The sequence below is a fragment of the Drosophila erecta genome, unplaced genomic scaffold (assembly GCF_003286155.1).
Source record: "Drosophila erecta strain 14021-0224.00,06,07 unplaced genomic scaffold, DereRS2 tig00000092-arrow-pilon, whole genome shotgun sequence".
NCBI classification, from domain to species: Eukaryota; Metazoa; Arthropoda; class Insecta; order Diptera; family Drosophilidae; genus Drosophila; species Drosophila erecta.
Window position 1 is genome coordinate 17,760,203 of NW_020825207.1, and position 14,597 is coordinate 17,774,799.

General features: G+C 39.4%; 1 protein-coding gene across 1 annotated transcript; it reads left to right on the forward strand.

Annotated features, from left to right (window-relative positions):
* Positions 1 to 1,196: 1,196 nt before the first annotated feature.
* Positions 1,197 to 12,970, forward strand: LOC6549154 (brain tumor protein). Its single transcript, XM_001974247.3, has 3 exons — positions 1,197 to 1,430; positions 3,105 to 6,276; positions 12,468 to 12,970. The coding sequence occupies exons 2-3, from the start codon at positions 3,156 to 3,158 to the stop codon at positions 12,545 to 12,547; spliced, it is 3,201 nt and encodes a 1,066-aa protein (XP_001974283.2). The 5' UTR covers positions 1,197 to 1,430; positions 3,105 to 3,155; the 3' UTR covers positions 12,548 to 12,970.
* The last annotated feature ends 1,627 nt before the right edge of the window (positions 12,971 to 14,597 follow it).

Below are 14,597 nucleotides of genomic sequence, written 5' to 3' on the forward strand. Positions count from 1 at the left end.
TGGGGAAAAGAAGAAGGAGAGGGCGAGAGGCTGGCGGCCGAGAGAACGTTTTGTTGCTAGTGCTTTTGGATGCGGTCGTTGCCCAAATTGGAAAAAAACATGCGCAGAGCATACACTGAAACGAAATTTGTTATGTTATAAATGAAAAGTAATATATTATTTAGCGGATAGGACATTTTGATTTTTAAAAACCTGACAAAACATATATGTATGCCAAAAAATAGAAGTGATTAAACAAATTTTTAAGAATAATCATTTATCTTTCATAATGTAAACTTTGCTTAACTTGTGGAATTGCGAAGTATGTTCCTTTTTTGTTGTGTGTATTTATCGTTTATCGCTTCCTGCTTTTGTTGCGCGTCTCTCTTGACGATTCTCTTTCTCTGCGCTGCTCTCTCCATGCTCTCTTTAGTTCTCTCACGCAACCTGTAGCGCGCGCAAAAAAAATGATTTTTGCCGAGGAAAATTGTTGCTCTTTCGGGGGGAAGTTTCCTCTTTTTATTTATTTTGTTGTGGGTGACTCGCCGCCATATTGTTTTAGGGGTTGCTAAAACATAAACGAGAGGGGGTAGTGATGTGTGCAGTTGTATTGTTGCTTTTGCAGCCGGCATTCAACAGTTCGGCAAAAAGAGCGCTCTTTTTGGGACTCGTCCCGCGCTGGTCGCTCTCTTAGTAAATGTAAATAGGATGTATTGATTTTTCCCGGGTTTTCCGCCAGTTTGTTTCTCTGTCTTTCTGGAAGTTGCTCGGTTAAAAGGCAGACACCAAATTCTCAGACTGTGGAGTGTGGCATTGCATTGCATGGCTGCAGTTTGGTGCGGAGTAGTTGTTGTTTTTGGGAGCTGGAAAATCCCCAGGACATCTGCCGCTCTCCGCCGCTCCGCTGCCGCAGCCACTGCCGGCGTCGCTGCTTTTGCGGGGACCTGAGCTTTACCCGGGTCGCTGCATTATGCGCAGAGTTAGTTTTGCAGGGAGCCGCGTAGCATTCACGTCACGCAATTTGTACATAACTAGCGAAGTTTTTAACATTACTTTAGTTTGCAGTGTCCTTGCCGCGCACGACGTCACTGTAATGCATAAAATAAACCAAAAAAAGACTGAAGTAACCTTGCATTCAATTATCCTTCCTAATAACCATTTTGTTCTCTTTTCTCATTGCAGCCTTTTGTGCGCGCGACGCAATTATCTGACAGCACTTGAAAGTATGCTACACAAATTTGTTTCAACTTGTTACTGCAACAACAACAACCAAAACAACGGCAACCATCCCACGCAATTTATTATATAGACTGCGTAGCAAGCAAGAGCGAGAAAGCAACACGGCAACCAGCAGTGAGAAGCAACAACAACAACAAGAAATCAGGAAACCAGGAAGCAAACTGGAATATATAGAAAATTCTACAACAAAATACAGCAACAAAGAAGCAAAGGTAAGTCGGCTTATCTCCGTTTAACGAGTTTTACGTTTAGTTTTCGTTGTTCCGCAGTTTTTCCCTTGCCGGGGAAATTCACCGGTAAATATAGCTATTTACCACCATATATGGTAAAGGTATTCAGATTAGGCGGTTACTGAACAGTTCAAATAGTTAAGCATTTCTAGAAAATTGCTGAGCTTAGTGAAATAATTTTGCACAGAATGTTTGAGCTACAAGTAAATGTTTTTATTTTTGTAAATTATACTGTGCGCGATTGGTTTATATTCCTCTAACGGACTCCTAATGTTTTCATTTTATTTTAAACAAACTTACTATTCAATTCCTATAAAGGGATTAGCATATGTAACTACAGCTAGAGGAATATTTTAGGCAACCCAATCAACCTGCAAGTCAAACAAATGAACATCCTTCACAACGAAAAAGTGAATAGTTGTGGAGCTACAAGGACTTTCTAGGGAGCACTGGAAGAGGCATTAGGTGTGGGTGTATGTGCATGATAAATGTACATCCAGTCTAGACAGTTGCAGTCACCCTTCCCTTCCCATCCCTCCGACATACAAAATTCCCCCCTCGGGCGCATTTTTCGGGGTTGATTTTGAGTTTCGTTTCGTATCGCTGGCTCTCTTTGCTTTCACTTGGATTGCCTTTATGTTGGGTTTCTTGTTGACGGAAGTTTCGACTGGTCTGGAAATCTAGAGAAGTTTCTCCGGGGCTCCACAGTTTTCCTTATTTTTTGTTTACTTTCCTGCGACGGGGGTTTGTTGCGGAACTCCCCCCGTTCGTTATCCCTGCTTTTACTGCTGACTTCTACACAACTCCAGATTCGGCGTCCCTCTCGAAGGCAACGAACCGCGAAGGCAGCGAAAAGGGGAAGTAAAATTATGATTACGGGGTGTCCTGTCCGTCTGATGTGCGTGCGTTTATTGCATTTGTGTCCGTCTCAGCGCAAGGATAAAGGTTGGGGGGTGGTAGATGTAGAAGGGCAGCGATTTCCTCCCCGGTCAAAGTCCTTTCATCCAGGCGTACAGCTTCACTTTCAGCCCCGCTTCTCCACTCTGCCGTAGGAAATTGGAATTGTGCTTAAAAGCATTCCGTGGGGGCGCGAGCCTTAGTTTGATTCGATTCAGTGTGTTGGGCTGGGGAAATAGTAATGCCAGGGGAAAACGCAAGCCACATACCTTTCAACTGTCTTCGAAGATGTTTAATAAAACACGGTTCACAGCTGTCTCGCTTTGGGGGATTAGACGGAACCGGCTGGTTGGAAGGAGGCAATTAACTACAAATTATGATAACAAAGGGGATGACTAAGGAAAAGGGGCCGTTGCTTGTGGGTGTGGCATATTTGTTTGTTTGGAGGGGCCATGGAAATGCCAAAACGTTTGGGTTCAAGTGGAGGAATTGCTGACTCACAAGGATAAACGACAAGGACCGCAGGTGACTCATGGGTCATTCGATTTGAGCGGTGGAAGTGGGGAGGAGTAGGCAAAAAAAATAAGCGTGGTTGGCACAGACAGTACTGAAACCAATGCTAAGATTATTCACCTTTATTGTGGGGAAACTTCGATTAAAACAAACGCAGTGTTTTCGATAGATGTATTTGATCTTAAAGATCTTAACTATCTACCACCATGTTTAATTAAACCCTCCGCCTGCTCTTTCTCCTTGCAGCTGTTACTCCTAAAGGTAAACGGAGCCACCGACGGCACTTACAGCACAAAGATGGCGTCCTCACCGACACCATCTCTGGACTCGATGCGGGGCGGGGCGAACTCCATCGAATCGTACGAACACGCCGGCTATCTATCAGACTCTCCGCTCACGTTGAGCGGTTCATCGCCACCGGCCAGCGATTCGGCAATCTGCAGTGATGAGTACACGGGCGGCAGCAGCGTAAAGTCACGCTCTGAGGTGACGGTAATCAATGGCCATCACCCCATTTCGGCCTCCGTGTCGTCCAGCTCTTCGGCCAGTTCGTCCTCCTGCTCGTCGTCATCGTCCTCATCCTCGTCTTCGTCATCGTCCAGCTCCTCGACCAGCGGCCTCAGCGGTTGCGGCAGTACCAGCAGCAGTGTGATCAGCGCCAACAATGTTGCGAGCAGCAATGGACCAGGCGTTATCGGCAGTAATCTTCAGTCCTCAAACAATGGCGGCAACTCGGGCATCAGCAGTCTGGTCGTGGGAGCCGGCAAGGGAAGCAACAGCAGCAGCAACAGCTCCTCGAGCAACACATCCGCCAATGGATCTCCGCCACGTTGCACCGCCTGCAAGAGCAAGTGCAGCGACGCGGTGGCCAAGTGCTTCGATTGCCAGAGCTATCTGTGCGCCAATTGTGTAACTGCTCATGAGTTTATGCACTGCTTCAACGGACACAATGTGTGCCTGATAAAGGGTTTTGAAGCAAGCACCACTGGCACTCCGCTGTCCGTTGGATCGCCCAGCAACAATCCGGCATCGAATGAGTTCAAGTACTCCAGTTCGCTGACCATGATGCTGCAGCAGCAGCAGCAACAGCTCGACTCGCAACAACAGCAACAGCAGCAGCAACAATTGCTGCCGGCGCAGCCCATGTCGCAACTCTCGAAGATAGTACTGGCAGCCGCCGCTCAGGCAAATTCCCAGGAGCAACAGCGAGATGATAGCATCTATGGTTCACTGCACCCACAACAGCAACAACAACAACAGCAGCAGCAACAGCAGCAGCAGAGACAACTCTTCTGCCCCCGACACAAACAGGAGCTGCTCAAGTTCAGTTGCCGCACCTGCTGCATCCTGGTATGCAAGGAGTGCATTGTACTGGAGCACTCCACAGGTCTTCACGAACTGGAGAACGTGCAGTCACCCGGAATGACAACCTCTACGGGATCCACGGCCAACGAGACAGCTTTGCAGACTCTGCTCGCCGATATGCGTGGCAAAATTGGCGAGATTGTCGGCATTGCTGGAAACTCGGACCAGACTCTAACCAAGGTGAAGCTGCAGTACCAAAAGGCTCACAACGAGTTGAACGAGACGCACCAGTTCTTCGCTTCCATGCTGGATGAGCGCAAGACAGAACTGCTTAAGGAACTGGAAACGCTGTACACGGCCAAGGTTAACAGCAACAATTCGTGGCAGCAACGCTCCCGCGACTTGATCGACAAGGGACTGGCCACCTGTGAGGCGGTAGAGCGGAGTCCTGCTCCGCCATCCTCCTTGCTGGCAGAGGCCCTTCTCCTGCGCAAATCCCTGGAGCAGCAACTACAGACGGGCATTCAGGAGATGCAGCTACCCTTCGAGATAGAGTTTATGTCCAACTATCAGTCGATTCAGGCAGGCGTGCGCAACACCTTTGGTTACATTCGAGCAAACAGCTCAGACGGCGGACCTACTGGCATGAGCCTGACGAGCAATGGCCATGGAAAGCAGCCGCCAATTGCCCGGCCAACACAGAGCGCCAGCAATAGCAGCGCCAGCAGTGCGGGCAGTGGTCACCATGGTCACCACCAACAGTCACACCATCATGGCCACCACAATCATCAGCAGACGGCCCATCATCAACAGCTGCAGGCGCAATCATCCCTGCATGGCTTGGGTCTTGGATTGAGCGGCGCCAGTTTGTTGGATAGCAGCTCTGGCGCAGGTGGAGCAGTGGGAGCCTTCAGCAACGTAGGACTTCTGCTCAGCGGTCGCGATCGCAACGCCCTGGCAGTGGAACAGCATTTCGGCGAGCTGATGCCCAAGCGAGGAGGAGGTGGCTACACCGGCAGCAATGGTTCCTCCACCAGTGCCGTGGCCCACTACAATCCCTACGAGAAGTGGAGCAACGGCGGTAGCGACAATCTCTTTTCATCGGTGACAAGCGGCGTGTCCGGCAGCTCTGCAGTGGCCGATGCGTTTGCCAGCCTGTCTGCTGTTGGAGGATCCGTGGTCAGTGGCGCTGGAGCCGGCGGAAGTACCGTGAGCTCAGAATCGCTGCTGGACCTTACCAACAAACTGCTTTCGGCCACTATCTATCCGCCCAAGTCGCAGATCAAGCGCCAGAAGATGATTTACCACTGCAAGTTTGGCGAATTCGGCGTGATGGAGGGCCAGTTCACAGAACCCAGTGGTGTGGCGGTAAATGCCCAAAATGACATCATTGTGGCGGATACGAACAACCACCGCATTCAGATCTTCGACAAGGAGGGACGCTTTAAGTTCCAGTTTGGCGAGTGCGGCAAGCGTGACTCGCAGCTGCTGTATCCGAACCGCGTGGCCGTGGTGCGCAATTCCGGCGATATCATTGTCACCGAGCGCTCGCCCACGCACCAGATTCAGATATACAACCAGTACGGCCAGTTTGTGAGGAAGTTCGGGGCCACTATTCTGCAGCATCCTCGCGGCGTGACCGTGGACAACAAGGGACGAATCATTGTGGTGGAGTGCAAGGTGATGCGTGTGATCATCTTTGATCAGAACGGCAATGTGCTGCACAAGTTCGGGTGCTCTAAGCATCTCGAGTTCCCCAACGGCGTGGTGGTCAACGACAAGCAGGAGATCTTCATCAGCGACAATCGGGCGCACTGCGTCAAGGTGTTCAACTACGAGGGCCAGTATCTGCGGCAGATTGGCGGCGAGGGAATTACCAACTATCCAATTGGCGTCGGGATCAACTCGAACGGGGAGATCCTCATCGCGGACAACCACAACAACTTCAATCTGACGATCTTCACGCAGGACGGGCAGCTGATCTCGGCGCTCGAGTCAAAGGTGAAGCACGCCCAGTGCTTCGATGTGGCGCTCATGGACGACGGCAGTGTGGTGCTGGCCAGCAAGGACTATCGGCTCTACATATATCGCTATGTCCAACTGGCGCCAGTGGGTATGTAAACACACAGACACACACTCCATGGATGTGAGTCCGGAAAGGATGAGGATCTGTGGTCCGGCTCTCACTACTTCTATAGGCTAAGTTCTCAATAGTCTGACTTGCGCGGTCTATCCAGCTCTAATTCTAAATCTACACAATCGAAGTTGAAATCGAAATCTATAAGCCCCTATCTCCCCCGATCTGTCATCTCTCATAGCCTTAGACTTTGCTCGCTATGTAATAACACACACGCACACTGTTGGAATGATTTTTATTATCTTTTAAATTATTGTTGAATTTTGTTTTATTTTTTATATATATTTACACTGTTAAGCTTAGTTTTTATTTTGTGCGTACTTGTTTATGATAAATATATATATTGTGTATTCATGTTCATGTTCAAATCGGATAGTGTCGCCGCCTCTCTATATCTTTGCACACTTCTCACTTCAAACCCTCCTATCTCGCGTGCAAGTCATCTCTTATTCGCTTTGGCTGTCGATTAGAAGCGCACCAAACAAAAGCAAGCAAAAACACCAGAAACAAACAAAAAAATGACACTTTTAACTATATAAATACCAGAAGAAATCCCTCCACTTTTTTCTGTTCGTTGCCAACAGCAAACAAAAACAAAAAAAAGAAAAAATTTAGGAAAAAAAAAGAAGTTGATATAAAATAAACTTAACAAATAACCGCCTATGAAATGTCGAAAAGAAATGAAGCCGCGTATCGAGCATTAATTAATTAATAATTGATTGTAATTCTTAGATATATGATTGCGCAAATTGTTTGTTATTATTATTTTTGATTGCATAAACATTTGATACATTATATATTATATAACTGTTTTTTACGTTTATAAATTATTTTTGATTATACCACTTATTGATTACTGATTATTTATATGTATACATTAATTAATTACCTTCTAAGACATGTTTGCTACTTCTATACGAAATCAACCGAACCCAAAACCGAACCGCGACACAAACAACAATTCACAATTTTTATACTCGCTTAGAATTTATGTTTTTCATTGTTTTATTGTACACACGACAGAGGAAAAGAAGATGGAATGCCCCTAATAATAATGCAGACAAAAACCCATTTCCGTTTCTTTAATTTAAACAAAAACAGAAACAACTAAACGCACTGAAAATAGTTAAAATTTTTGTTCTTGATTGTTGAACTATTTTTTGTTTAGGCATTTATTTTTTTAAAGTAATTTCTTTGTTCGAAAGCAACACGGACGAATTTGTTGTTTTACCCCAAAATATATTACTATATTATACGCAAAAATTATTTGTTGTCAAATTGAATTTAAATAAACATTGAAACGTGTATATCAAACAAAACAAGGCGATATTTATGTACACCAAGCAAATACCCCTCCCCCCTCGCAGTTAGTGGTAACTTGGAGTGCGAAGTCGAATTATCTTAAGGGTGTGCATAGATCTAATTGAGTATTTAAAAGTAACATTTAACTAAAAGTTGGCAATCAGCGCAGAAGACTTGAAACATTTATAACTATTATAATTATACAATTAAATATGTCTATTAATATACGATAAACACTTAAATCAGTAAATCAAAAATCTCAAATAATTTAATAGTTATAAAGAAGAAACCGCGAATAGGGAATAGGGATTACCCAGCCAAGCCAGACCAATCGCTAATTTATGTTTACTTCCTTGACAGAAATAGGGACTAAATACAAAAGCCACACAGTGCGCAACAATCAGGATCCAATAGGTTGTTCAGACATTCGAAGGATATTTCGAAGGATAGTTCAATTGGACATTCACGTATCCTTGCTCTGTTACGCACTGTATGCACATCGACTTATACTTGCAATGATTTAGTTAAAGCATTTACTACTTGTATGGGCATATGCCTCAAATGATTGCAGAGCTAACAAAAGTGTTCTTTAGGGGTTAGTTAAAAGGAAGTTAGGTCGTTAGATATTTAAAGTGAATTACTATTAAGGCAAGGAAACACAACTTTTTGAGACTACAAACGCAACATTAACAGGAACAGCATTTAAAAAATGTTTATTTTGTAATTTTAAAAGTAATCACTATGTATTTTTGTTGGTTTTGCTTGGAACGCAATGCGACGCGACGCGAACCCCGCCCCTTGAACCCATGTCGTCCCCATTGACACGCCCACACATAAGCAGGTATTAGATTTCTTGAGTATAATTTAACATTATTGTATTAAACACGTAGTATTTAAATAAATTAGTTGCCCGTTCCCTTGTTTGTTTTGAAAAAACTCTTTGTTCTGTGTAATTTCTGACTTGCTTGACCTATTATTTGAATTATTTGATAATTACCTATGTTTTGTGTGTATTTACTTAAGTGAGATTATTAAATATACAAAAATATATTTTTTAGTTCTTTCTTGTTGTAATCTTAATTGACTTTAATTGAACTATTGTATTGAATTGAAGATAATGTATCGATGTAATGGTAGCTGTAATAACGATGAAGGGTTTAACAAAGTATTGTACGTTTTCTGTGTGAGAAACACTTTTTACTTGACAGCCAAAAAAAAAAAGCAAACTAAAAAATACACAAAAACTGTTGAAATTTTTTTTATATACAAATTGTTGAAAATAAATCTTAAACTAAAACCTAAAACACATAAGATACTGCAAATTGATGGTATTTATTACGGCCTAATGCGTACTATTTAATTGTATTTATTATTAGCATTTTAGCGTGCACAAGCAGTTTCTGAAAAAGAAGTTTTATTTGTATTTTGTGCTTGCATAACTTTGTTTTTATGTTTATCAACTATTATTATTATTACATTTTTAAATGTTATACAAAAAACGAACTACAAACACACAACATGGGACACAACACACATGATTACGACTATTATAATAATAACAAACTATAAACAATAGACAGCATACATCTGCTCCACGAAAATGTTGTAAAAGCCCACACAAAACACAACCCAACAAATGCCACAAAAACCAACTGAAAAACCATTAAAGATTTTATACCTATTCTGACAAAAAGAACCAACAAACTGTTTGCTTTATTTTACTTTCATTTGATTTGAATATTTTCCCTTATTTTCTTAGCATTTCTAGCTTAGCATTGGTTATATTTTGATCTGAACAGATGCGATGTTGTTAACCCCCTAAGGCCGACTTTCCTTTCCTTGCCTTTCCTTTCCTTTCATTTCCTGCCCCCGACCCCCTGAGATCTATATATATAGTAGTGGTAAACTATTTAATCTTTATATGAATATATATGTGAATGTATGTTGATAAACAAATTGATGAATTGAGAATCTAATAGACTGTGCAACCACAAAAATGGAAAACCGATAAAAGTTTTTTAAATATATATATTTCTATATATTTAAATCTCGGGTAAGGAGCAACAACACAACTCTGTGGAATGTGTAAAAACAAAAATTATTTATATATACATACCTATAAGATACAGTGTGCAACCATAGCACAGTGAGCTATCAAAAGTAACTATACTAGCAGTTTTATTTCCGATACTCCAGATCGATATGATATGTAAACCATTTATACCGCCAATTAACTGTGCTCTAACCCTCTATGTAACCAAACTGGGCGTTAAGTGCCCCCTGACACTTGCTTTGGTATCTCGCTCTATATATATATATAAATTTATAAATTTATGTATGTTAACATTGCCGATATAGTATATGTAGTTGGGCATTCTGCGTGTGTCGCCATTTGTGATTAGTTTTTTGGGCCAAAGTCTCGAGTCACCAAAGAAAATAAACGAAGGAAACAGGACGCCAAAAATGTAAGGAAAATTCTGAAATGGAAATTCAAAAGTAAAGTAACTCCACCATTTGAGTAGTGCTAAGTGTAAGTGTTGTTTAATAAATGGCAATGCATGCTGGTGCCGAAGTGCGGCCGCCACATACGCGTATTACATATACTCGTAATCGTATTATGGCTACTATTATTTTTGTGATTGTTAGGAGCTCTCTATGAATGTTGAACGGAATCGAATCGGATCGGATCGGATCGAAGCGAAATCGAAGCGAAATCGAATCGAATCGAATCGGGATCGGTCCATCTACGGATCGATCTCACTCTCTTTTTGGGGTTGGTTAGGAAAGAGGAGACTGTCGGCACAAGTTACGCAGAACAGAACTAGATGTTAGGATGTACGGATAAGTACGAGCATATTGGTGTTTGTATGTCATATCTGAGGAATCATTTTAATTGTAGTTTATATTTTTGATAAATGTTATTAAGGAACGGAACAAAACGTAAATCAAAGTCATTTGTCTGCATTGTTGAGCATGTTTGTATGGAATTTAAATTTTGTACAAGTTCTAGTAGATGATCGGCAGCAGTTCGGATTCGAAAGCGATAGCGAAATGGCAAAACAGCAGCAGACTACGAGTATAATGAATGGAACCCAAATCCAAAAGTAAATTAAAATTCAAACTGGCTTCGTAGAAGTGTTTTTAAGTATTATTAGTATATGCATTAGATTACGAAAGCTCTGAACGAAATGCTTAAACCACTAAATTATTAACAACATACCATATAGATATATGCAGCTAATTGAATAACCATTGAGTGTGTGTGTATACTTTTAGTCCAGCACCCAACGTAAAACAATCCCAGATCAGAGTTACCCTTTCAAACAGATCTGGAATCGTTTTTCGCTAGTGCCTGGACCTTTTCAATAAGTAGGACTTCAATTCTGATATTCCGTCAAATGTTTTAAGTGGATAGTAGGCAAGAGATACGGGAAACCAAATATATTTAATATGCATGCTTGAGTAGTGTCTGTTTGAATGTCTGTAATTTGTACGTAACTCAACGTAGCATTAATGACAAATGATCGGTTCATTGCCCCATTAGTTCCCCTATTTTCGCATTAGATGTAGGCTATCCCTACGATTAAGTAGAATAGAAATTGAGGAACAATATCGATTCATTGGATTACTTATTTAGACCTTTTTAGCGCTTGGTCAAGAACTTCACCGAACATTCAAGTAGCAATCCAAACCAACATAACAACTAACATAAACATAAATGATAAATACCAAACAAAATAATTAACTATGACTGATTTTATACACGAATTGAAAGGATTTACACAACAAATTATACACATATACATACATATATATGAATATTTATATTTATAATGTTGCTACTATATAAAATTATAAAATAAAACAAGTTGACGTTGAAGCCCCGGATTAAGTCCAGGACCTCTCCATCTGTAATACATTTTACACTTTAGGCTACTTAACGCTACATTCTTGTATATCTACGAGTATAAAAACTATATTTATGTGTGTGTTTAAAGGCTTGAAAACAAGCCACTTAGTAGTGAACTCAACAGTTTTTTAACACTCGAAAACAACAAAATCTTAGACTGCTTCAAAAACGTAAACGTGAAAAATATGAAAATATGAAAAACTCTTGTGAAATAAAATGAACATAAGACTCGTTTAGGGAATTTTTCTGAACAGATTTTCCGTTTCCTTCCGCTTTTTTTTCTCCCTATGCACTTGTTTAAACTGAGAAACTATAACTTAATTGACTTAAAGCCGAATGCGGATTTTCACTCTCGATGAACTAAAAACCGAATCTCGAAACGCGCAAGACAAACAAGGACAAGGAAAATGAATATTTTCGCTAATTTTTCTAGCTGCAAATAAAATATTTATATACATCCGTGAATATAATCTATAATAATAATGCATATACGCAAAGTAAGGCATATTAACTGTTTGTTGTTAGCTGCTTATTCTTCCTATTGAAGATTACGAAAAATAAAAACTACAAAAAAAAAAAAAAACAAATTCATATCCCAAGCATTTTTGTAATTTTTAACGAAAAACGACATATTGAAAACAAACTCTAAAAATACGCAAAAAAACAACTAAAGCATAATTTTTAAGCCGATCATTTTAAGAAAAAGTTTATCTAACTTTAAATGTGAACCAAATGGGCAATGTATAATGCAATAACTAAATAGGAAGCTTAAAAATACTTCTGTTTATCACACTTTTTTTGAAAGGTGACGGAACTGCGTTGGTGACCTTTAAACTTTAAAAATTTATTTTGATTTCGCGTTGTAATTACATTTCCATCCAATTTAAGATTACAATTTTTCAATTCCTTCATGAAACCATTTGATTTATTTAATTTTTGATTTTATTTCTTGCAGTATTGCACAAATTGCACAGCAACATCAATGAAACCAGCAAGAGCTACTTGGCAGACAGAATACAGCAACATTTCATTTGAAATAGAAAAGCAAGAGAATCGAAATATTTTTAATAACCAAACATTCCCCAGAAATTGTGTTATGTTGAATTTGTTGTTGAAGAAAGGAAGATGTAATGTAATGCCGATGCATGGACAAGTTTACGTTACGCAATTATTTTAAATAAATTTTGGGACTCAAAAATTATATTAATATTAATGTATTTGCAATTAGTGTAAATGAGTCTCTACGGTCGAACCGCACACAAAGAATTCACACAGACAAGAATCAACGTTGCTAAATCATTGAAATATGCATAAATGTTAGCTCATCTTAATCATAATCAATCATTCAGCATAGATTTTAATATTTATAACGCTATATAGTGCAACTAAGCCGATCATGGTATCATCATCTAGTCATCATGCATACATATATGTATTTTTATAATTAATTATTATTAATATTAAATAAAAAAACAAAAATGAAACAGAAAAACAAAAACAAAAACAAATACAAAAGGAAAAGGAACACCAATCTAATGTTAAATGTCGTTATAATTAAGTTTTCTTTGTATACACATATATATTATGTTTAGCTAACGATTTATCAATTTTCCGTGTAAGGATTGATTTTTATGTCTCCCCCAATTTGAATTTCTCGCTAAAGCCAAGTTGAATTTGAACATACACAAAAAAAAAAAAAAAACAAGTGAATTCTATATACAGGGTGTTGCTTAAATGGCTTTCATATACTACGTTGTCATATGAAACTAAGACATTTTATCAGCTAAAGTAATATGTTTTCTTTATGGTTAATTGTTTACTCTGTACGTTCAGTTACAAATCGTATATTTCGCTCAAATTTTGTTTTACACGTAAGAGATACAAAATAAAAACGAAAAAACGAAAAATGTTAAAGCAAGTGACAAGAAAAAGTGGAAAATATGGACTGACAAGCAAATAATGTATATCATTGAGGGTTGGCATTTTTATTCAATACTTATAAATATAAATCTATATTACATGTAGACTTTGTCAGGCAGGCCATTCTCAGCTGTTTCGAACGAGGAAATTGTTAACTTTTTGCGTTGAAATGAAAAGGAAAATAAAAAGAAATATATACACGCCCACCAAATGCATACTATATGCCATATACTGTTTCTAACATGCATACAAAGATTTAACCACAGTACAGAGCAATTACAATTCGGTTTAAGTTTGTAACTGACTTAACTTAACTTACTGCCAGGATCAGCTCAGCTCGGCTCCTCAGATACAGATACAGATACAGATACAGATACCCTGCATGATACTCACTCAGCCAGTCACTCAATCAATCATCAATCAGTCATCATCTGTCATTCACCACTAGACACTAATCCATCATTCCCGCAAATCCAGCACAATTAAATGTAATAAGCCCATAAACCAAGAAACTTTTTTGAGAAAACGAAACCGAAAAGCATTTAACTTGAATCTTCTACACTTTTGAGCACAACCAATTGTTTTTTTAATTATATTTAAACTCGACAAGAAAAAAATAAAAGTGTAATCATAATCGTAACTAAATTGAATACGATGTAATTGAATGTGAACGTTATTAACTCATTAACTATTATTATTACCTAAGATTCCAACTGTATGCGCATTTTATATATATACCTATATATAAAACATTAAGGCAAACCCAAAATAACAACTCATTAATGTAATGTGTAAGAGAAACAAAAAGTACTTACAGTAAATTATATATGAATATTTTTATACATGTGGGAAAACGTAAAACAGAGAACGAATCATAATTTATTAAATGCTGAAATTTGCTAGAGTGGCGAGTTCGGGAACACCTATTTGAATTTGATATGACAGATTTTAAACTGTGCTCAAAAATCCAATGGCAAAGTAAACAGCGTCAGCGAGAACTTGAAATATAATAAAAGAAGGAAATAAAAGTCTTTTTAATGCTTAGGGGCCACAATTTTCGAAGTAATTAAAAAACGAAAAACATGAAATTATTATTATATTAAAATACGGTATTAATTAACATTTAAAAAATGTTGTGTAACATTAATATTAAACCAACCAACAA